This window comes from Pinus tabuliformis, chromosome Q, assembly GCF_031772625.1.
Source record: "Pinus tabuliformis cultivar Carrire ecotype Pingquan chromosome Q, CPIR1, whole genome shotgun sequence".
NCBI lineage: Eukaryota > Viridiplantae > Streptophyta > Pinopsida > Pinales > Pinaceae > Pinus > Pinus tabuliformis.
Genome location: NC_142296.1, coordinates 405347456 through 405373923, shown reverse-complemented (window position 1 = coordinate 405373923; position 26468 = coordinate 405347456). Strand labels below are relative to the sequence as shown.

At 38.7% G+C, this 26468-nt stretch overlaps 1 protein-coding gene across 4 annotated transcripts in view; it reads left to right on the top strand.

The window, feature by feature from the left end:
- LOC149219893 (glutamate receptor 3.3-like) overlaps positions 1-26468 on the top strand; it is a 134700-nt gene that overhangs the window by 89981 nt on the left and 18251 nt on the right. For 3 of the 4 annotated variants that reach the window (XM_089384523.1, XM_089384522.1, XM_089384525.1), the window contains 2 exons: positions 14806-16139; positions 16276-16577. In XM_089384523.1, coding sequence (XP_089240649.1) covers positions 14806-16139; positions 16276-16577 — 1636 coding nt within the window. The remainder of the gene's footprint in view (positions 1-14805; positions 16140-16275; positions 16578-26468) is intronic. The other variant, XM_089384524.1, reaches the window with a different exon arrangement.

The window sequence follows — 26468 nt, the reverse complement described above, 5'->3', positions numbered from 1 at the left end:
CTCAAAATACCAAGTGTTTTTTGCTAGGCAGCCACCTGTAATTTATAGGGCATTTTTAATTCAAATCTGACCATTCCCCCCACATTCAGTTCATTAATGCTGGATTGGAAGTAGATTTTCAAGGATCTGACTCATAAATTTCATCTTAAATGCTAGTTCCCCGCTCCATTTGGCCACATTTCTATCGTTAAATCATGAATATTGAATTTAACGGTTACTTTCCAGCCAACCTACATGATTTCTTCCTAGGTAGCGCAGCTCCCTTCGCACTGCCGCGAACCCTATGACACTTCCTTGCTTCACACAATCCTCCAATTGCGCAGCTCCCCAACCCGGGTAGTGTAGTTTATAGTCTTGCGCCTCCTTTCAACTGCCTGGAGCATTAAGACTAGGCTACCTTCATATAGTCACATGGCCGGACCACCGGTGTATGGCTTCAATCTACTGCCATTCACCTTTCCTGGGAAGGGATCTCTATTCGATTTAACCAACTGAACCACTCCTTCGTCGGTAATCTTCTTAATGACATAGGGCCCTAACCAGTGCATTCTGAATTTCCTTGGAAATTTATCAAACTTGTTGTCATATAATAAAACTAGGTCATTTACCTTAAAGGTGCGCAGCTTAATGTGTCGATCATGCCATGCTTTTTCGCGTTGCTTTTGGACATGTTGGTGAAATCCAGTTAGAAATATTTCTTCCTCAAGCTCAGCCAGTTGTGTGAGCCTCTCTTCCAGGGCTCTGTGATCCATCATACCCGTGAGTGCTGCTATGCGCAGACTAGGCACAATGTATTCCATGGGCATCATTGCTTCAATACCATATACAACCTAAAGGGTGTTTGTCTAGTCAACTTCTTACATGTCATCCAATAGGCCCATATTACTATAGATATGTGCAAGTCCCAATCACTTCGTTGAGTGTTGCAAACCTTGGTCAGCGCATTCTCCAAAACTTTATTGAATGCTTCCACCATCATATTAGCCTGCGGGTGATAAGGTGTGGTTTTTTGGTGATATACCTGAAATTCCTCCAACGCGCTGATCGTCTCATTCAGAAAGTGCGTACCGCGATCACTCATCAAAATCTTTGGACATCCAAATCGCATTAGTACATACTCAAAGAGGAACATTGCAGCAGTCACACCTATGAAATCCTTCATAGGCTGTGCCTCTGCCCATTGAGTCAAATACTCCATTGTGGTGATAATGTACCTCACTCCCGTCTTCTTCCCTTGGGGCTGAATGGGTCCCACAAAATATATCACCCATTTTTCAAAGGCAGCTCATCCCTCCGCGATGGCCTACCAGTCATTTGACATACATCACATGCTTTGCAGTATGCTTTTGAATCCTAATGGAGGGTTGGCCACCACAACCCTGCACATAGAATCTTCTGTGCGGTTGCTTTCCCTGCATAATGTCCTCTCACGGCACCCCCATGAGCATCCACGAGGATACTACTCCTTTCAAACTCCGGTACATATCATTGCAATATCTCATCAGACCCCATTTTGTACAAATTCCCGACAATGACATAAAAGTCTACCGTGCGCACCATTAACTCCTTCTATTGGATGGTGTATCCTTCCGGAGCAGTTCTTGTCGTTAGAAGTGTATGATATCCTCAAAATGGCCATCCGCGATGCGCACTGCAAATAGCTACGCGTCAGGAAATCCCTCCTCCAAATTAGTGGGATCTTCCCCTGTTTCAATGCGCGACATATGGTCTGGTCCCGCATTCAGTCGTCCAGGTTTCACAATAACTTAAAAATCATACTCTTGGAACAATAAAAACCACCTGTAGATTCTGCCCCCCAACACAGGCCTATTGACCAGGTATTTCAACACAGAGTGATCCATATACATCTTAAAATGGCCACCCAACAAGTAGTGTCTAAACTTCTGGAGTGTGTATACCATGACTAACCCTTCGCGCTCGGTGGTGGAATAGTTCTTCTCTGCCTTGGATAATCTTCTGCTTGCAAACGCTATAGAATGGTCAAAGTCTCCTCCACTATCCTATGTCAGTACTACTCCCAGCGTTATACATGACGCATCGACATGTACATGAAACTCCTTCTTCTAATCCAGGAAGACTAAAATTGGCGCGGTGACCATCTTTTTCTTCAATACATCCAAGCTTTTCTTACAGTCCTTGTTCCAACAGAATGTGACATCCTTTTTCAACAACTTCTCCATAGGCGCAGTGATCTGGGCATAGCCCTTGATAAACTTTTTGTAATATCCAATATGCCCTAGGGTAGTGTGCAACTATTTCACACTCCTCGATGCTTCTAAGTTAAGTATCACCGTGATCTTCGCGGGATCTACCATCAGTCCCTATCTACAAACCACATGACCTAGTAGGGTCCCAAAAGGAACACAAAACAAGCATTTCTTCAGATTGAGCGCGATCTGGTATCTTTGACAGGTATCTAGCATCAGGCGCAAACTTTCCACATGGCGTTTCACCAGCCCAAACACAGTCCAGTCATCAAAGTACACTTCCAGGAACTTATGAATAAATTCCTTGAACGCAGCAATGACTATGCGCGAAAAAATCGCAGGCGCATTCTTCAATCCGAAAGGCATTACAGTGTACTGAAAACATCCCCACTCAGTCACGAAGGTCGTCTTGCTCCTATCCTCCGGCGCGATTTTGATCTGATGGTACCCAGAGAACCCATCAGTGAAGGAATATGCTTCCTGGCCACCTACATTGTCCAACACTTCATTAGTGAACGGAGTTGGGAAAGGATCATGTACACAGGCATCATTGAACTTCTTGAGATCTACGCATATCCTTATTTCATCCTTCTGCTTCTTTTCTTGTACCACCATTGGGCTTACCCAATCAGATTCTTCTACAGGCTCAATGATGCCTGCCGCGAGCATCTTGTCTAGCTCTAAGCGGACCTTTTCCTTATACTTTGGATTGAGATGGTAAGGTCTTTTCTTAACCGGCTTCGTGTCAGGCTTCAACGTGATCTTCATAACACCTAGGTCTCCTATTATCCCTTTTAGATCCGTAAACTTGGTAGGAAACAAATCCTAGTATTCACAGAGAAATTCAGTGACCTTATCTATCATCACGTCATCCTAGCAATCTCCAATCTTTGCGAATTTGGGTTCGGCGTCTGTACCAATATTTACCTGTTTCGTTTTTAGTGGCACGGTTGTATCAAGATTCTCAATCCACGGTACTTCAATCTCGCAGTGACCTTCTGTTTCAAGGATGTTAATTTTTGCGGATCCTCATCTTCTTCTTCAGTGGTCACGTTATAGCATTTTAATGCATGACTCAGCTAAGTAGTCCAATCGGGTTGTATTAGGTCCAAAGGATCCTGTTGTATCCTAGAGATTGCTGCTTTCACTTCTTGTAGTGCCTCTTTAATACAATCAAACCTGTCTTCAAAGCTGAATGTCATTATAAATCCTTTCGCAAAATATCCCATTCACTTGTACCATGGCAGAGCTCTGTTTCCAAGTACTAGTTCATTGGGATGACATCAAGGGTGTGATAGAACAAGTACACCCATTCAGGTTGGGGCTTCACTCCATAAGCCTCAACCCATTTGGCTAAGTGTGCGCATGGATCCTCCTTCCCATCATATTTGTCTGTCATTCGTACCTTCGGCTTCCCAAAGCATGTTCTCATCATCCTTCTACATTCACACTAATCATCAAAGCTACCTTTGTGCATACCCCACCACCTTGTGGGCGTAGCGCGCAGTGCCCAGTCCAAAGCCTGGAAGCACTGCTTCTCTGGTACCTCCCTTTCGAATGCATCCAAAAATATATCTACATCATTCAGGCCATCATAAGTGGGCATATTTCTTACCTTTGACGACACACAGTGTAGCGACTGGGTCATCATGTTACAACTTAGCGTGGTTACTTCATGTAACCGATTCTGCCAACACTCTAATTCTTCATCAGAGTTTGAGGTGTAGGAACTCTCACGATCCCATGTAATTCGTCCATCTGCTGTTGGATTCACCCAATCTTGGTATCGCATTGTTATCTTATATATATAGTCTAAATCCATCGCTCTCATAATCGCAGTCTGGTTCAATATAGCGCGATCCTTCAGCAAGATCTAGGGGTATTATTATGCGGAGCGATTTATTCTCAGATATCATCTTTCGCTTCCTTAGGTTGATTACCCCATTCATATCAGTAGCCTAATCAATGCTAAGGAGCGCAGGATAGGGGTTGCTGTCCTCCACAATTTCTATTACTTCAAAGTCAGACACCGCGCTCGCGCCTTCAATATCTACAGTCACCCCTTACAGTTGCCCCATGGGGATGATCTTCTGTTGGTTTTCCATCCTTAACTGAATTAGAGACCACTGTAGCATGGGTCTTCCCATTCGTTCCCAAGTCTGCTTCGATAGGACGTTCACGTCTGACCCCAGATCCAAAATAACCCGATCCATTTCATATTCTCCTATCTGCGCGATCAACCTCCTCTCTTGTCTTGTCCTTGTTTTATGCTTACCAATCTTTCGTACCACGCGCAGTTCACCCAGAGTGTTTACGACGCATCTATTTATAAGCTCCTGTAATCCCTTCACAACCTTGTTGTCACGCAACAACTTCATGCAGGTCTCTAGAAAGGTTGTAAGCATAGAAGGGTCCATTTCTTGATTATGCGTATCCTTTCTCCCTAAGGTGGATGCCTCAGCGAAGCTCTTCTTTGCTTCCATGAATGTTTCACGTGCGCACTCCAAATTAAATTCAGGTTCAACTTTAGTTAACCAATCAAATCCCTACACTACTGGCCCTTTCAGCATCAGCCTGCAGAGCGCGGACCAAAGTCTCACCCGAAGCAGTATGGGGGGATGCTGGAACCAAGTTTCCACATCCTGAGATGGTCGTGATGTTGGTTTATTCCTTCTATTCCTGCTCTCGTGCAAGTTGTTAAGTTCTAGGGCTCTATCAGTCTAGCCCTTTATTCCACGCTTCAGTACCTTCCCGAAGGGGTACGATTGGCCTTCGCGCAGCCCTAACCTATGGTTCAAGTACTTTCGAGTATCGTGCAGATTCCCATACTAGCTTAAGTGTCTTACTTATCTTATTAAACGATCACAGTTAGCGCCGTGTAAACAAATATCCTTACTTGTGTTCAATTAACCAACGTAATTACATACATTCGCACACCACATAAGCATTATAAATGAAATTCATACACAATAGGACAAGATGCATTAACAGGAAATAAAGACACAGAATTTGTAGAATACTTCTCTTTATTGATATCTTCAGATGATTACAGACTCTATCCGCCCTGTGCACACAGCTACAGGGGTCCATGCACTCAGCTGTGGACTTCCACCCTAGGCCTCTGCGCACTCAGCTGCAGAGCCTCTACCTACGCTACGACCCGAAACTTAGACTTCTCTCCTTATCGCTCAAGACTTATATTACAACTTATGACTTAAAAACTACTTAGAGCTTACTTACTTAGCTCTTTTTATACAATCCCATGGTCTGCAGACCATGGGTAGATCTTTATAGCTGACTTTATTTTACAAATTAAGGGTGGACAACCCTTTATGACTCATGACACCTTCACGCTCCGTGACCACAAAATGCAGAGAATTTACACTTTATTACAAAACTTGACCCAAAATATGGGCTTTTAGCCCCAAAACTGTCCTTAGGGGATCCTATTCCCAACAGCTACCATCCCCAAACTAGTTTATTTCCATTCCGTATGTAAGCATATTTAAGTTCTTTGATGTTAATGAAATGAAGTTTTATTTCTATGACATCTATGTGTTTATGTTTATATCTGTGTTCTGTTGCATTCCTGCATAGGTCTAGATTAGTGGTATCATAGTAGTCTGTTCTTTCTCTATTTTTGTTTGCATGTCCCCAAAGAGGTCAGGGTATAAGGAGTTAGGGCTTGAATTAGTTGAACCTTTGCAAGACCAACCTCACAAACATCGACAACCTCCCATGGCAGAAGAAAAGAAAGACAAGGGAGTAGGAGATCCTTTCAAATATTGCTCAAAGAAGCCCTCGAGTGACAAAGGAACGTGATGATGGACAACTTTTCCCAGATCCTTCGGCAGCTACCCACAGGTGACACATCTTCATCCAGCAGCCACTCTGGAGGCACCACTTCCTTTAAGGTACAAGTCAACTTTGACATCCCCATATCTAAAGGCCAGATAGATGGAAACACCATATATAGATGGTTAAATCTATTGGAAGTATATTTTTCGGTTCATGACTTTTCCAATTGGGAAAAGATTACTTTTGTGCTCCTCAAATCCGCCCCCATGTCAAGGAATGGTGGGAAACCTACAATGAACAGAAGGACGAGAGGGAACCCTCACTATTTTTAGCAGCACCCACTTGGAATTCTTTCTGAGACGCCATCAAGGAACAATATTACCTTGTTGGGAGATATGAATATAAATACATAAAGTGGACCACCCTGTGGCAGGGAAGAGACTAAGATGTGAGAGAGTTCACAAATATTTTTCATACCCTTCACACGAAGTTGGGTATCAAGGATTCTGAATGGCATTTGGTACTTAAGTACTGCGACTATCTACATAAGTACATCCAGGATGAGATGAGGTTCTTGTACATCTCCTCTGTTGGTGTCGCCTATCGATACATTGTTAAGATCAAGTAGAAATTTAAACAGAAGAAGCAAGCCTTTGGATTTGTGAATCTGAAGCTAGGGAAAGGCACCCCCAAACCATAGAAAAAAGGGACAAATCCAAGGCGGGCCACCCATGACGACCCGCCAAAGCTGCAAGCAAAGAACATAACCACGAAGACAAAGAAGGACAGAAGAAAATGGTGTGAGTTCCATAAGAGCCCCACTCACAACATAAGTGAGTGTCGATCCAAGCAGTCACTGGTGGTCGAGTTGAAGGCTTCTGAATTAGATCCATGTTCTGACTCTGAGTCAGAACCCAACAAGGGGAATGACAAAGGGAAGAATATTATCTATGCGGAACCTAGTGCCACGATTTACACTACCAAGATCTAGAATATTGATCTCGAATATCCAGAGGAGGGGGAGCGACTCTTCCACTCATAGATGTGGGTTAAGGGTTCTCTATTGTATTTCATTGTCGAAAACGGAAGCCAAAAGAGCTTCATTTCAGTAGAGGTTGTGAAGTGGTTGGACCTATTGACCACACCACACCTGCAACCTTACACCATTAGATAGCTTGACTGAGGTCGAGATCTTTGTGTCAGCCAACAGTGTCACCTTCCCTACATCATCAAGCCCTTCAAAGATGAGGTACTTTGATATTTTGCTCCTCTTGAAGTTTGCAATGTATTATTAGGCCAACCATACTTGTGGAAGTGTCATGATGTGTATGAGTCTAGGTCTCACACTACTGTTATTACTTTAGGCAATAAGTTATATATGATACTGGAGGTAGCACCACCTACCGTCATCTCTTTGATCATTGTGAAGAAATGCAGTAAGATCATTTCCCAAACTGAGAAATTTTTCATCCTTATGATTCACCCTTAGGGAAAGAAGAAGATTGTGGCCACATCCACGGCCTCTAGACAAGGCTCCTATGCATGGTAGCAATAGATGGACAAGGTCATGGAGGAGTACAAGGACATCTTCATCTCACCCATAGGGGTACCCCTACACTGTCAGGTCAAGCACTCCATCGATTTGACGCCAGGTGTGCCACTACCCAATAGACCGATCTATCGACACTTTGTTTTGGAGAATAATGAAATAAAGAGGCAGATTCAAGAGCTGTTGCAAAAAGGGCACATCATACAAAGTTAATCACCCTTTGGGAATCTGATCGTGTTAGTATAGAAGAAGGACAGGACCTAGAGACTCTATATTGACTATTGGTCACTAAATAAGATCATTGTCCAGAATAGGTATCTAATCCCATGGATTGATGACCTTCTAGACCGGCTCAAGGGGGCCAAATATTTCAGCAAGATCAACTTGAAGTGTGGTTATCACTAGGTACCAATCGAACCCTCCGATGTATGGAAGACTGCCTTCAAATCCAAGGAGGGGCTTTTGGAATGGTTGGTCATGCTTTTCGGGTTGACAAATTCCCCCACAAACTTCATGCGGCTGATGGACGACATCTTGTGACCCTTCACCAACTCGTTCGTGGTAGTATACTTGGATGACATCCTGATTTTCAGCCAGAGTTGGAAGAGCACATACACCATATCCAATAGGTCCTCCAAACCTTGTGACAACAAAAATTGTGTGCCAATTTGGAGAAATGCACTTTTGGTATGAACCAGGTTCAATATCTGGGGTACATCATTAATGAGTGGGGTGTGCATGTGGACCCAACCAAGATACAAGTTATTTGAGATTGGCTAGCCCCAACCACTCTAATAGAGCTTCGCAACTTTTTGGGTCTTGCCAATTTCTATCGTAGGTTCATGTTGGGATTCTCTCATATCACTTGGACTTTGAGTTAAGCCACTAAGGTCAGAGTGAAAACAAAGTTTTTTTCATCTAAATCTCAATAGAAGGCATTTGTCAAGTTGAATCATCTCCTTTGCTCTGCATCAGTTCTCACATTAACCTGCAACAACCATTTGAAATTGAGACAAACACCTCCAACTATGCTATTGGTGCATGCTTACTCAGTAGGGGCATTCGATGACATATCACAGTGAGACACCTTCAGATACAGTCTGAAAGTATCCCACTTATGACAAAGAGATGTATTCCATTGTGCAGGTTTGCTGATAATGGAAACATAACATTATGGGGAAGGAAATGGTCATCCACACAGACCACCGACCCATGCAGTTCATACAGACACAAGGAAAGTTACAAAACAATCACCATTAGAAATGGTCCACATATCGCAACAGTTCCATTTGAACATCAAGTACAAGAAGGGAAACACCAATAATGTTGTATATTGTCTCAACCGACCATCGGTCATGGCACTGACCACTGTGTTCGACTCTTGTGGACATGAGACTTTGGGTGGCTGCATCTTTACAAGAGCAATCCTGAATTCAGCAACACATACCAGATGCTCCCAGAGGGCAAGAAAGTTTTGTATTTCACCTCTAGGGTGCACTGTTATGCCACATGGGACGCCTCTGCATTCCTTCAAGCGAGAGTGCCAAGATGATTTGGGAGGCGCACTGTAGTTGGGTTGCTGGACATTTCGGAATAGATAAAATTTTGGTATTGCTACAAAAGTATTTTTATTGGCGGAACCTCCGATAAGATGTTGGGAAGTACATCAGATCTTTCATTGTTTGCGCCATTTACAAACCAACAATGAAGAAGCAAGGCCTATATACTCCTTTGCCTACTCCTAGTCAGCCTTGGGAATCTATCTCCATGGATTATATGTCAGATATTCCTTCTACTAAGCATGGAAATGACTACATTTTCGTGGTCACTGACAAATTCTCTAAGATGGCCATTCTGGCGTCCTGCAAGAAGAGTATCATAACAGAAGTCACTGCTAAACTCTTATTGAATGAGTGTGGGTACACTTTGGGATCCTACAGTCCATTATCTCATATCGAGATAGCATGCTCTTGAGTACATTTTGGTCAAGCCTCTGGTCGAAGCTAGATACCAATTTCATTAAGTCCACGACCTTCCACCCCCAAACTGATGGCCAAACAAAGGTCGTCAATAGGATGATAATGCACATTGTGTGCGTGTATAACTTGAAGAATCCACACACATGGGATGAAATCATCCCCTATGTCCAGGACAACTACAATAGAGCTCTCCATAGCTCAAATGGCCGCAACCCCTTTCAGGTGGGGTTGGGATTCCAACCACCATGTCCCATTGATGTGGCCAGACCAATTGTAGCTACTCAGGCAGATTCTACTCATGTCCAGTTCGAAGCTGATAGGGCTACAACTTCATTGAGCACATTCAAAACATCTGCTAGAAGGTCCCTAACATATTGGACAAAGCCAATGCTAAGTACAAGCAACATCATGATCAACATCGGGTGCCACATAAGTTCCAGATGGGTGAAAAGTTTGGTTAAATTTGTAGAAGGAGCGCCTGGTTGGGACCCACCGCAAGCTTCACTTGCTCTGATAGGGGACAATACCTTTGAGCTCGACATTCCATCATTCCCTCACCTACACCCAATATTCAATGTGGATCGACTATGACCATACTTTCCCCCATTGTTGGACACATTCAACGTTACTAAGTAATTGACACAAATAAAGCTCAACCCAAGCTACATCGAATGGGCCACAATTGACAAGATCATAGACGCACAAATCAAGAACACTCTCTAGTAGAGGATCCATCTATATCGAGTTGTCAAATCATGCCAACTTCTTCACCAGGGACCAGGTTCAATAGAAATTTCCTCACCTCATGGAGGCTCTGCACACAATGGGTACCACTGCTTCCTAAGGGGGGAGGAATGATCCAGGTGGATATTGGTGGCCACCTGCCTATTCCACCTAGATCTCCAGTCAGTTTCATCAGTTTCCTTGATTATAGCAGCAATTACTATTTTTAGCAGTTTTTTCGGGTTTTGAACTTCCGGAGCTGTTTTGACCCCCTAAATGATTTCTTTTTAAGGTTTGCAACAAGCCATAAATCTTGTAGTACTCAAAGAGATATTTCCAATCAAGTATTGTACACACCAAATGAAGATCATATGACCAAGTTATTACCTCGGGAAGTTGGTTGCCCAACTAACCCCAACGAGGCCCACAAACTCTTAGTGTTCCATCTCCTAGGGTTAGGGTTTTGGTTGTTTATGTTTTTCCTTTGTTGTTTAATAATAAAAAGTCCCTTGAGCCTCATTGTAACATAGTTTAGAGGCATGTAGCTGCCACATCTCTTCTCAAAGATAAGCTAACATCACTCGAGCTAGTTTATTCCATTTTGTATGTAAGCATATTTAAGTTCTTTGATGTTAATGAAATGAAGTTTTATTTCTGTTGCATCTCTATGTTTATGTTTATATTTGTGTTTTGTTGCGTTCCTGCATAATTCTAGATCATGACGAGTGGAAAACTGCATTTAAGACAAATCATGCACTGTGTGAGTGGGTTTTGATGACCTTTGGTCTTACAAATGCACCAAATACCTTTATGATATTGATGAATGAAGTTTTAAAGGATTCTACAGGAAAATTTGTGATTATGCATCTAGATGACATTTTAGTGTACAACCAAACAAAGGAGGATCCTCAAGTTAGTTTTGAGCACTTTGCAACAAGAGAAATTGTTGATAATTTTAAAGAAATGCAGCTTCATTAAGAATGAGTTGGTGTACTTGAGATTTGAAATTTCAGGGGGTGGATTGAAAATCGACTAAGATCAAGTGAAGGTGATAATTAACCACTTGGTTCCAAGAAACATGTTTAAGGTAAGATTCTTTCATGGTCTTTCCCGGTTCTATAGAAAATTTATAAAGAATTTCAATAGTTTGTGTGCACCCATTGTTGAAACTATTAAGGAGAATAATAAATCATTCAAATGGACTGTAGTAGTAGATTACAATTTTAAATTGTTGAATAAAATAATTACAAAGCTTCCCGCTTTAGCATTGCCAGACTTTGGAAAGGTGATTCAAGTTGAAATTGATTCCAACAAAATTGTTATTGGAGCTGTGTTGAGCCAAGATGGGCGACCAATCACTTATGTTAGTGAAAATTAAATGAGGTAAAACAAAAGTACTCTTCATATGATATGAGTTCTACATTATTGTGAAGGCCTCGAAGAAGTGGCAACATTATCTCATGCCCAAGGAATTTGTTTTTTCTTATGGATAATCATGGACTGCAATTTATAAGTAGCGAGACAAAGTTGAACCAGAGACATGCCAAATGGGTGGAATTTTTGCAAAATTTCATTTTTGTATTAAAACATACTAGTGGGTCATCAAACAAAGTAGCAGATGCTTTAAGTAGGATTAATTTAATTCTACAAGAATTTCAATTATGTGTTTCAAGATTTGTTGAACTCAAAGAAATGTAATAGTGATGTACATTTCAAAACAGCTTATGCAACATGTGAAAACTCAGTGAACTTGAATTCACCTCAATGGTCAAGTTACATGATCAAAGAAGGTTTGTTCTTCAAGGGCAGTAAATTTTTAATTCTTAGATGTTCCATGATGGACAACATGATCAAAGAGAAGCATAATGGAGGATTGGCAAGACACATTGGAGCTAATAAAACTTTTGTTGTACTAAATCTTTTTTATTATTGGCAAGGTATGAAAGCTAATATGAAAAATTTGTGGAAAGATGTAGAGTATGTTAGTGGGAAAAGGGAGAGAGTCAGAATGTAGGATTCTACCAGCCATTGTCAATCCCCAACAGGCCTTGGGATTCTATCAATATGGATTTTGTTTTGGGTTTATCTCGAACACAAAGAAGTAATGATTCCATTTTTGTTGTTGTGGATAAGTTTTCCAAAATGGCACATTTTATTGATTGTACAAGAACTACTAATGCTAATGGTGTGGCAATTTTATTCTTTAAAGAAATTGTAAGTTAGCATGGATTGCCCAAAAGCATTGTATGAGATAGGGATATGAGACGTATGGGCCACTTTTGGAGAATTTTATAGAGGAAACTAGGCACTATTTTAAACTTTAGGTTAACTTATCACCCCCAACCAGATGGATAGACAATGGTGGTAAATAGAAGTCTTGGCAACATTCTGAGAAATTTGGTAAATGAACATCCCAAGGAGTGGGATTAGATACTTTCTCAAGTTGAGTTTGCCTACAATGACTCACCTAATAGGAGTACAAGGATGAGCCCATTTCCAATATTGTAGGGAATGCACCTCAAGGGAGTGTATAAATTAAGGTATTTGGGAAAACAAGAGCTCATAAGTGCAAAAAGTGAATATTTTGCAGTAAGTATGCAAGAGTTACAGGAAAGAGTCAAGAAACAATTGCACGAAAACAACAAGAAGTACAAACAATGAGCATATATGAAAATAAGGCAACTGGATTTTGAAGTTGGTGACCTAGTAATGACATATTTGAGGAAGGAAATGTTTCCTATGGGAACATACAACTAACTTAAGCTCAAGAAAATTGGTCCCTGCAAAATTCTAAAGAAATTGTCTTCCAATGCCTATGAGTTTGAACTTCCTCAGGACATTGGAATGTCACCAATTTTTAATGTAGCAGACCTATACCCCTTTAAGGAACTAGATGGTGTTTCAGCAGATGCACTTGTAGGTGATGAAGTTCAAATCAGCAAGTGGAAGAAGCAATTGCTCAAAGCAGCTCATAAGGAAATTAAAACAATCTTGAGTTAGAAGGTAGTCAGGAAAACAAGAGGTATGGAGTATCTTTAGTATTTAGTCAAATGGAAGAAACAACTCGTTGAAGATACTACATCGATGTCCAAAGTCGATAACACCAATATTAAGAAGCTAAAAAAAGGTTCTTTTCTTCACTACGAGTCTGAACATCTACCAATCAAATTCACCTTTGACTTCCTTTGTTCAAAAACCCATTTACTAACGGAATCAGTTCTCTAATTTATTTTCAAAGGAAGTTGAGTTACTAAGTTATTTGAATTATAATCAAAATTGTTAGAAAATTAATTAGTTTCAATGTAAAAAAGATTATTCAGTTATGTTTGGGATTCTGTCAGATAATATAGGAGACAGATTTGGGTTGTTGGAATTGAACGAGAATTAATGTGTTTCTTTTATGTAATAATCAGGATTCTAGAGAGGGAGTGAGATTTGGAGAGATCTGTGTAAAGGGACTGTACGCGATTGTATTATTTTATCTTTCCCTTCTAGAATCAATATATGTGATTTTGGTAAATTCTTGTGTTATTGATGTTTGAGATAGAATCAATATATGTGATTTTGGTAAATTCCTGTGTTATTGATGTGTGAGATCGTTGGGTCGTACAACAGATTTGTTTCATTGCAGGTTTATCAGGCAGGCACAGAGCTAAGGAAGAGTTCGGTTTCCAAGGAAAAGGCTCCATAGAGTCATACTTGATGATTTCGAGTTCTTTTAGTCTTCGTGTATTAACAGGGACGAGAACCTTTCCCCGTTAAACCATTCCCATTTACGCCCCAGCCATCGGCCAGCCTCTGTTGGAATCGTCTAAACATTGGCAATCAAACTGTTGGATGTGATCCGCTAGTATCACATTAACTAACAGAGTGAGGAGACAACTTTGTTTTATGTTGTTTGTTGTCCTGTCTGCCTCCACCACCGATCGGGAAGCAAAAGGGGTTGTGAAACATAGTGACGAGCGGTGAGCAAATCCTGTTAGTTGTTGGAGCAGAAAGATGTAAATGCTGTCTTAGAGAGGAAATAGGATATGCTAATCATCTTGTCTTATGGAATTTTATGAGCCATAATCCAGTCTGTAGAATCTCTGTAGTAAAGTTATATCATTTCTTGTTTCATTTGTAAATATCATTTTTGACATGGATGCAACCAGTATAATAAATCCTAGTACCAGCAAAGGAAATGATTATTGACAGTATAGTTACGTTTGAACACTTATACCTGAAAGAAAGAAAAGTCTTAAAGTATCAGTACAGTTGCTGCTGCTGAGTCTAACAGTTTCTCATATGAATTTAGTGGAGAACTGTTCCAGCTCCTATTTTTTTTATATCAACTGCTACATGTTCCCTAACAACTATGCAGCTACTGAAACTGGTTTTTGTTCTTTTTGTGAATCCAACTTGGGAATCTCTCAAAGTGTACGCCAATTTAGAGCTTTGAAATATAATTTAATGTATTGTTAACCAGTGCATAGTTGAAAATTTATAATTTCTGATGTTTTTCATGCAATAACTGGTCTTGATGCAGCTTTGGAGTTAATGAAAAAGGATGTGGTGGCAATAATAGGTCCACAATACTCTGACCTTGCTCATGTTGTATCTCATATAGCAAATGGACTTCAAATACCACTTTTGTCCTTTGCAGCTACTGATCCAACTCTGACATCATATGAATACCCTTATTTTAATCGTATGACCTACAGTGATGTTTCTCAGATGGAAGCAATTGCAGATTTTGTGGATTCCTTTGGCTGGAAAGAAGTTGTTGCCGTGTATATGGATGATGACCATGGGAGAAATGGAATTTCTGCATTAGGGGATGCTCTGGCAAATGTGGGAGCAAAGATTTCCAATAAGGCAGCTATGATTCCTGGAGTTGGCCCAAGCCAGATGGGTGATATGTTGACAAACTTGGCTTCGATGGATACACGAGTTTTTGTAGTCCACATGTATTCAGATGCTGGCCTTAAACTTTTTTATGAAGTCAAAGACATTGGTATGTTGAGCGCCGGCTATGTCTGGATAGCCACAGATTGGCTATCTTCTGTTTTAGATTCTGGTTTACTTGAAGAAGGCATCATGAAGTCACTTCAAGGTTTAATCAGCCTGCGTCCACATACTCCAAATTCAAGACAGCAGCGTGTATTTGCACAAAGGTGGAAAAATTTACAAACAGACAATATGGTTAACACCTCCTTGAATGCATTTGGACTATATGCTTATGACAGTATATTGATGATTGCTCACTCTCTCAAAACTTACTTCAAACAAGGAGGAAATATCTCTTTTGCAGAACCATCTTCTCTATCAAGTCAGAGCGGAGGCAAATCAGAACTAGCAGAACTGAAGGTCTTTGAAGGAGGTGCACAGTTACAAAAGATAATATTACAAACTAATTTCAACGGCATTGCAGGTCCTGTACTCTTGGACAAAAAAGGGAACTTGATGAGCTCTGCATTTGAGATTATCAATGTAGTTGGTAAAGGCTTCCGCAGCATTGGTTTCTGGTCAAAACAAACTGGTTTATCAGTTACCCCTCCAGAATATACAGCTACCATCAGTAATAATGAATCTCATATAAATCTAACAGTCTCTGGTATTATATGGCCTGGTCAAAGCAAAACAGTGCCACGGGGTTGGGTTCATGGCAGCCAACTTGTGATTGTGGTGCCAAGAAAGACAGGGTTCAAAGAATTTGTGACAACAGTGAAAGGCAGCAACGCGGTAAAAGGATATTGTATTGATGTGTTTGTGGCTGCAGTGAAATCGCTTCCTTATACTGTTCAGTACACATTTAGACCTTATGGAACAGGGGATTCTACACCCAATTACAACGATCTCGTGGAGCAGGTCGCTTTACAGGTTAGTATGTGTTAAACTTTGATGACTCCTAAATTGGTTGGGGACCTAATTGTTAATGTGAAAATGCGTTTCCCCTTGTGATAATTAACCACGTATTCTTTGAAAATAAGTACATATGCATGCTACTTATGTGCAGTTTTTCATAGCTGAACTCCTGCAGAAATATGATGCAGTCGTTGGAGACGTTCTTATTGTGAAAAATCGGTCGAAAATTGTGGACTTCACACAGCCTTACATAGAAACAGGCCTGGTTGTAGTGGTTCGTGCAAACGAGATAGAATCGAATCCATGGGCTTTCTTGCGTCCATTTTCACCAGGGATGTGGTGTACGACTGGTGCTTTTTTTCTCATCATGGGAGCTGCTGTATGGATTGTGGAGCATAGAGTAAACCCTGAGTTTCGAGGGCCTCCACAGCGACAAGTTAGTAATGTTCTCTGGTATGTGCATTGTCATCTATCTTTGTGCAGCTATAATTTAATTTCTTATGTGTGAAGTGCCTCCTCATTGATCATTTGACATAATTAAGATTGAACAGCACATATTTACTAGTGTCCGGTCACCATAACCTTTTGGCATTTAATCTGTAATATTATATGCTACTTGGAACCAGCCTTTCAGGATTTCTTCTTCTGCTCGTGGCAGTATGTTTAATAATCTCTAGAATTAAATCCGTACTAATTTATGTTAAACGAGGAAAAGAGTTGGAACCAGGATTTCAAGATTTCTTCTTCTGCTCCTTGTAGCATGTTGAAGTTATAAAAAAATGTTCTGAAAAAACAATATTAAAAAAGAAATTGCACCTTCATATACTACGGATCTCTCTTTCCCAGTATCTCTGCATCCTTATTGCAAGAAAGGAAAACTAACCCTGTCTATCCATCAACAATCTGAATGAGGAGATGGCTGATCTCCCATCTCTGAGTCGAGAACCTTTGCCAATCTGTCTTGTCTTCTTCTTCGAGAGCGTATATCACTGAAAGTAATGTTTTGAAGCAATTGGCCCCACTTTCAATGCATCTCCAAAAAGTTATATGGCATACGTAGTAATCTTTATATCTTGAGCATCTTCTTGAATATGTATTGCATTTTTTTATGCAATTAGCTCTGTGTTTAGCTCTGTGTTTGTAGGATGAGTTTTGTGTGGGGTGTTTTATATTCTTTATACTGTTACTCTTTCTTTACATGACATGTATTATTTTTACAGCAATGGTAAGTTGTAAGGGTAATTTTTATTTTTTATTTTTATATTTCAGGTGAGCTTTTAGGGTAAATTTCTAAATATTATGTACTATTGTTATTATTTACCTTACAGTTTACAAATGATTTATGTGGATTGTTTTGTTGTCACTAGTTTAAAACCTACATTTGGAATAGTGATTATTGGCTTTAGGGGATGTTTTTCTGCTGAACATTAGATTATCTTGGTTTTATGATAAACCTCATTTTAACATGAGCTTTGTAGTGTTTATTGTGCTAGAAGAGAATGACAGGTAATTTTAAAATTGAACTAGAGAAATTTAATGGGCAAAGCTTTGAGATATGGAAGCTCAAGATGGAAGACCTTTTGGTAGACAATGAACAATGAAGCATAGTGGATCCCAATAGTAGACCTATGAGTATATCAACAAAACACTGGACAAAGATGGATAGAAAGGAAAAGAACACAATGTAGTTGTGTCTTTTAGATCTAGTGTTTACTTAATGCTTCAAGAAAAATTACAGCCAAGACATTATGTTATAAGTTAGGGGCTTTGTATTAGTGCAAGTCCCTAGTAAATAATTTTTCTTTTTCAAAAAAACTACACCTCCCAAGGATGAATGATAGAGACCTGATGATAGAGCATTTAAATTCCTTCGAAACTATGATGAACTAGTTGTTGTTTGTTGATATTAAAATTTATGATAAAGATAAGTATCACCAGGGGAATTTTAAGGTAAAAATTGAGACTCAAAACAAAAAAATGTACTAACAAAATCAATTTTAAAAGAACCAATAAGATTCAAGATGATGATGTCATTCCCAAGGATAACTATTTTTGGAGGAAAAAGAATAAAACTATTTTTTAAATTGTATTTCCAACTTATCTCTTTATAGGTTTACTCAAATGTTAAGTGTAAGCACCTATTGGATTCACCCTTCTAGCTTCTAGAATTGCTCCATTAAACTTTCTACAATAAGTAAAAACAATAGAACAGACAAAAGACATATTTTTATCAATCTCCTTGTAGGAGTTAAAAATTTAGATGGTAACCTATTTATCAAACCCACAAAAGAAATTGAAGTTATCCAACCCAAGATCCATATAGCAATTAGAAGGTCAAAATCCATATGGAGGAGCAAGCAATTTGATATAGAGCCAACTTGGTCTATCATATGATTTTAACATATCAATTTTCATAACCATTGTTGCAAGTTTCTTTGTTTTATGGAGTTAGCTATTCCAATAGCATTAGGAATTTGTCTTCCAACTAGAAATCTAAACTATTTCTAAGAAATAACCTCTAAGAAAATTTTCTTCACCTTTACAACTAAAATATTTGCCATGATTTTGTATTTACAGTCACACAAGGATATTATTTTGAACTATCAAAGGTGTATGGATTGGCCCTATTTGAGACGAGTGCTAGAAAAGTAGAATTAAAAAATCTTAAGACTTTCCTTATACTCCTTGTTTCTTCAATTACCTTAATTAAATTGTTTTTCAATGAAATGTAAATTTTGGACACACATTCCTTTGGGATTTGTTTTCCATTGTAAATAATTTGTAAATGTTAGGAGAAGTACAGATAGATAGGTGAATATGAAAGGCCAATGGACGTCTTGGAATATGAAACGAAGAGTCATCTAGTTATATTAAAATAGATTCACAATAATGGAACAACATCTAATTTTGGAATTATCTCTAATAATGGTATCAAAGAAAGATTATAACTCTGTGATCTACTTCATTCTTTGCCCTTTGTTAGAATTCTCTACCCCCTCCAGGAATCTTTTGGATGATTATAGATCCTTGTCAACCATAATGGAAGATTTTTTTCATAGGTTGTTAGTGCCTCACACTTGTTTCCTTTCCATCCTAAATTTTTTTATAGAGGTTGAAAGTCATGCTCATTTTCTCTTCATAACCCCAATTCTCCTATCCTACACCCAAGTGCTCTCCCTAAGCCCTAGTTTCATTCCACTCTAATCAATATTCCCGTAACCTCATTCCCTTTTGTATAGAAGTGGATGACTTCATAGAGATCCATAAGCCCATCATTGTCAAAGTTAATTTCCTTCTTTATTAATTCCAAGCTCTGTACACCTTCTAACTATAGGAAATGCAAAGATTTTTATCACATTCTTTTGTTATTATGATGCCCCATTTGAACTAGTTAAGTTCACATGACATCATCTTTCAATCAGCGTATGTAAAAATAAAGGTTATAAAAAGGGTTTCATTTTGAATCTCCTTGGCCTAGATTAACCTCCTAATCTTCACTATATTGATCCTTAGGCCTAAGCTTCAAAGATTCTAGTACTCATCCCATAATTGTTTCTCTTTATGAAATTTGAAAATATCATAAAATTACTGAGCTTCTTACTAGAAAGCTAACTTTTCATATATTGGTTCAAGAAATTTCATATGATTTTAAGATAGATATGCATTTCTAGATCCATGTCATTTTATCTCTATAGAAGATCATTGAGGCATAACTTGTGGGTCTATTTGAGGGTACAAACTTGTGTGACATTCATGCTAATAATGTTACTATTATGCACATGGATATACAAGTGGCTAGAAGGATTCACAATGAAAGGACCTAAGCTTCTGTTTTCTAAAATAGAAGAGCCATTAAAGATTACCATTTTTTGATATATAATTTCCACCTATTCATTTATTAGATTTCTACTTTGAAGATGTAATAATATAATATTTTGGTTCTACAATTCTAATTTTTTCCCGGAAAACATTTTAAATGGACCACTATATTAGAATTTTCCTTTGTGATGAAGCTTGATTTGGTGGATTTAAGCTTGTTGGATTGGATGGTTTTTCAAGCAAATAACTTGAGAAGCCCAATAATGTTGGGCTAGTTCAATTATTTTAGCAAAGATTTTGTTATGTTTGAAGATGCATTCCCTCATTTCAATTATTGGCATGATGCTAGTTGGTAAGGTAAAATGAAAAGAAGGGTCCAGGAAGATCAAACAAAAGCTCATTTTCAATGATTTTTCAAATGACATATGTGAAGGAGGACATTGGACCTAAGAAGCCTACATTAGATGATGAGCTATCCATAAGGAAGAATAAGAACAATAAAGCTTGTGCCCTGATTACAACATTGCTAGGAAAAGAGGTGAGTTGCCATATTGTTTCCATTACATATTCTTATGGTGCTCTAAAGAAGTTAAAAGACTTGTATCACTTGCACTCAAAATTGGAGATTGTGCAACTACAAGTGAAATTGATGATGGCCCCATGGCCTTAGCTTCTAAGAGCAAAGCCATCATGCATGACATAGATGCCAGAAGATTAAAAATAGATCTTTCTCTCCCAACTTTCATCATGGACCTCTACCCTACATACTCTCAGTATGTTTAATCCCTATAAGTTAGTGTCCAACTAAAGTTTATTATATTTGGCTCTTTGGTGGATACATTTCTAGAATGTGAGAAAAATTTTAGAAAGAGGAAGACAATAGCTCAACCCCATGAAGAAATCATATTCCTTGCTCAAAAAGGAAAGTTCAATCACACGATTCTTTAGAGGAGAAAGCAATAAAAGAGGATGTGAAATAAAGAACCTTAGACAAAGGGGGTAGACACAACTGTGGTAAGAGAACTATTAGTCATTGTGCACATTGTAGTAGAAATGAAGATGATGCATTGCCATGCATAATCCATTGGGATAAGATCAAAAAAATAAGAGTAGAAAGAAGATAGAGATAAAATGTTATATCTAGAAAAAGATAAATCACTTGAATCTACTCATTACACTATTTACCATTGCAATATTGGAGTAACTAAAGATTTATTTCACACTTCATTTGCTTCTTGGAAAGATGCTTGGCTACTTGACACACGTGCAACATGTCACATGACCTTTTGGAGAGACTAATTTGAAGATATTGATGGCAATGTAGAATCATGGCATATTGTATTTTGTAGATAAACCATCTAAAACCCTCAAGACTTGGCACCATTGGGATTAAACTAAATAGATTCCCTGATTATCTTCTGCATGATATACTTTTTCTTCCAGAGTTGCAAAGAGACATTTTGTCCCTTGTGCACATTTGACAAGAAAGCCACTCCTTTCATATATTTGATGGAAAAGTAGCAATAAGTAAGGCCTTTGACAACAAGATTGTCATGGCTAGAGTGGAGAATGAAAGAATGTTGGAGTTGAAAGGTAATCTTCTCATGCACAAAATTTGCATACCTCTCTCATCACAATGTAGGTACATTACTATCTAGTCTTATATGGCATTTTATATTTGGACACATTAATTATGAAATCCTTTGTTTAATTTTAATAATGGTTTTCTTGTTTACCTACTACCCTTAGGAAACTAAAGAAATGTGATGGATGTATCCTTGGGAAACATAGAAAACGACCCTTCCATTATTCCACTTCTAGAGCATGTAGAAAACTTGGATTGATACATTATGATTTATGTGGCCCCATACATGTTCTATCTACAAATGGGAATAAATATATGATGAATTTTATTGATGATTACACTAGGATTTGTTGGATGTACTTGTTGAAGATAAATCTCAATATTTTGAAACTTTTAGAAAATTTCATGTGTGGATTCAAACTAAAACACAATCACATATTAGCTCTCTTCATTCTAATAATGGAAGAGAATATACATCTAATGAGTTTGAAAATTATATTTTTTAGCGTGAGATTCAACACCAAACCACCATACCATACAATCCTCAACAAAATGGTGTAGCTGGAAAAATGAACAAGGCTATCTTGAATATGGTTCACTCCACGATGTTTTTAAAAAATGTACAGTTGATATTTTGGTTGATATGGTTATATGTGTAGTATATGTGAAAATCATGTATCTACATCATGATATTACAAATAAGGCTCCTTATGAAATGTGGTATGGTTGCATTCCTTTGATGGGGCATCTCAAGGCTTTTGGTTCCACCTACTATGCTTTGATTCCCAAGGAACAACTAAACAAGCTTGATGCAAGGAGTCAAAAGTGCATCTTCTTGGGGTATTGAAATACCACTAGGGAATATTATCTTTATGATTAGGTAAACAAGAAGTTTATTCTATCCAAAGGTATAATTTTTCTTGAATCTTTCAAGACTGACAAAATTTTCAATCAATAGTTTAATCAACTTGATAGATTTACTCATGTAAAGACATACCATGAATTTAATAATGATATTCCAGATATTGAAGGGTAGTCCCTATATTGGATCAATCTCCATAATCTCCATTTGTGTACGTTTTAACCCTGTACAAAAATTACCTACATACGAATTCTAAAAAACAAAAAATAAACAATGATGAGAGCATAAAACATAAAATAGATATACACAGAGATTTTCCCCTAGATCCCAAAATCGGGACTACCAGATTAATTTTTCACTATATTCCTTTCAATGCTACAACACATATATATACATGTCTAATAATTCATAAACCCCAATCCATTAAACCTGGATTAGAACATAATCATAGTTCCCTTGACCGGATCTACAAGAAACCATGGGCAGAAAACCATCACGCACAAAATCATGTGCAAAACCCATGCACAAAACCATAGGTAGGTCCACCCACCTCATATAGGGGCTAGTCGTGGAAAGAATATAACACACACCCAACATTCTCCCACTTGTTATTTTATTTTCCATACAGGGGGTCACAGGAGAGCTTAGTCATTGGTCCAACCCTACAACACCCATTGTTTCTCTAAACCAAGAAAACTTCTCAGTGCTCACAGACTTTGTCAATGCATCAACAACATTCTTCAAAGTGTCCACCTTTACCAACAACACCCTTTTGTCCTCAACCATATCCCTCACAAAGTGATATTGAACATCAATGTGCTTTGTTTTTGAATGATAAGCAGGGTTCTTTGCCAAGAAAATTGCACTTTGGCTGTCACAATCTATCCTTATAGCTCGTTGTACTAATGCCATACTTGAACACAATTTCTGCAGCCAAACTACTTCCTTGCTTGCACGAGTGGTTGCCATGTATTTTGCCTCTGTAGTTGAAAGTGCCACTATAGGCTGTCTCTTGCTCATCCAACTAACTTCACCTCCAAATAGGTTAAATACATATCCACTTGTAGATCTTCTCTGATCCAGATGTCCAACCTAGTCTACATCAACAAATCCATGAATGTCAAAAACTCTATCCAATCGTGGTCTTCCTTGGTAGCACAGACCATAATCACTAGTGCCATGCAAATACATGAAAACTCGCTTCATTGTTGTCCAATGCTCCTTCCCTAGTTTTGACATAAACCTTCTCAATACTCCCACTGCATGTGCAATGTATGGTCTAATACAAACCATTGCATACATTAGGCTATCGACTACACTTGCGTATGGAACACAGGACATGTCCTCTTCCTCTTCTTGTGTCTTAGGACATTGTTTAGCAGATAATTTTACACCTACAGGAATAGGAACCTTCACTGGTTTACTATCCTGTATATTAAACCTTTTCAGTATTCTCTCAACATACTTCCTATGGTTTAACCATAGCTTCCTCTTTGCCTGACATCATTTAATTTCCATGCCCAAAATATAGTTTGCAGCACCAAGATCCTTCATGTCGAATTTGGAGGAAAATTGGGTCTTCAAATCCTAGATAATTTCTTTGTCATTTCCAATCAGCAATATATCATCCACATATAAGACTAGATAAATAACATGTTCACCAATTAATTTAAAATACATGCAGTGATCTATTGTGCTTTTGGTGAAGTCAAGTCCCCATATAAATGTATCAAATTTATGATACCACATCCTTGGTGACTATTTTAACCCATACAGATACTTTTTTAACCTGCATACCAGTTCTTTCTTACCCTTCACTGCAAAGCCTTCAGGTTGCTTCATGTAGATCTCTTCTTCTAGATCCCCATGAAGAAATGTTGTCTTCACATCCATCTGTTCTACTTGAAAATCAAAAGGAGCATCAATAGATAAAAGTAATCTAATAGAAGCTACCTTGGAAATGGGATAAAAAATATCACCAAAATCAATTCTCGACACCTGGGAATAACCTTTTGCTACTAACCAAGCTTTGTATTTCTCCACCTTGCCCTCTGCATTCATCTTCTTCTTAAACACCCATTTGCTTCAAATGGGTTTCCTTCGATTTGACAACTCCACCAGATCCCAAACCTCATTTTTGTCCAAAGATGCCATTTCATCAACCATGACCTCTTTCCAGAGTTTTCCATGCTCTGAATCTACTACGTCCCTGACAGTCCTGGGATCATCATCAGTAATAGATAAAGAAAAATTTGAAAAGAAAGTAGATGGACTATACCTTTCTAGTTTCCTTCTTTCTCGAACTGATATTCTCACAGCTGGAGTTTGTGACTCTTCATCTTCTGATTCCTCTTCTACTGTAGAGTCTAATTCTTCCTCCTTTAGTTCAAACTCTATCTTCTCAGGTTCCTTCAGTAGAACTTCATGTTTAATAACATCTTTCAACTCTCTAAACAACACATCTTGATTGTACACAACCTTCTTTGTTTCTGGGTTCCAAAGCTTATAACCTTTTAAACCACCCTTATACCCAATAAATATGCACCTTTTAGATTTACTATCCAACTTGGTTCTTTTTTCTTTTGGAACATGTACATAAGCATCACATCCAAATACCCTTAGATGTGAAAAACAGGGTTTCTTACCAGTCCATACCTCATGTGGAGTCTTATCCTCCAACGCTGATGAAGGTGATCTGTTGACCAGGTAACATGCATTCTCTACCACCTCTGCCCAGAATTTCTGTCCTAACTCAGCACCACTGAGCATGCTTCTTGCCTTTTCCATCAACACCATGTTCATTCTTTTCGCAACTCTGTTTTGTTGAGGTGTGTATAGAGTAGTCTTCTATCATGCTATACCACACTTACTACAAAAATCTTCAAATTCCTTCTTGTAGAACTCTCCACCATTATCTGTCCTCAACACCTTTATCTTCTTCTCTGACTGGTTTTCCATGAGAGTCTTAAATTATGTAAACATGTCAAAGAATTCATATTTCATCCTGAGGAAATATATCCATGTATTCCTTGAGAATTCATCTATAAATGATACATAGTACACAAAATTACCCAATGATGGAACCGACATAGGTCCAAACACATCACTTTGCACAAGCTCTAATATCCCTTTCGCCCTCTTAGCACTAGAGGGGAAACTCACCTGATTCTGCTTCCCATATACATACATTCTACCATACCATTACTATGAAGTATTCAAAGGACTTTCTCTCCAATATGTCCAAGCCTTTGATGCCATAGCATGGTCTTTTCTCCAGAGACCACTAGATTTTCTGCTCCACTTTCAGTAACCACAAAACTGTTGCACCCATCAATAATAGTACTGCCCAGAAGTTTGTATAGAGTTCCAATTTGAACTCTTTGCATCAATACCAATGTTCCCCAAACCATCTTGCAGGTATCTTTCTTAAACACTATTTTTACACCTGCATCATCCATCTTGCTTACATAAATAAGATTTCTGGCTAATGGAGGAATATGCAGAACACCTAGAAGTGTTCTAAGCCTTCCACTTTGCAACTTCAACTTGAATTTTCCACATCTGACGATTCTAGCCTTCCTGTCATCCCCTAAGAATAAATCACCACCATCATATTTCTCATAGTCGTGGAACCACTCCCTATGAGGAGTGAAGTGAAAGGATGCACTTGAGTCAAACAACCATGCCTCATGATCTACATGTGTACTTGAAAAAGATACCAAGTACACATCCCCACCTTCATTTGAGGTGGTTTTCGCCTTTGCAGAAGGAGCATCATCAGATCCCTTTCCTTTCTCAGGAGCTTTAGATCTACAGTCCTTTTTGAAGTGTCCTTCCTTTCCACATTTCCAACATACCTTTATAGGTTTTCCTGGAGATTTAGATCTCCCACTCGAGGACTTATTTTTATTTCTGTTCTGGGACTGTCCTCGTACAGATAAGGCATCTCCATTCTGGCCCTCCCTATTTTTCCGTCTCATCTCCTCTGACACCAAGGATGAGAATATTTCATCAAACTTCAAGGTATTTGTATTGCTACTTGTTGCAAAAACCAGACTATCCCACGAATCTGGTAGAG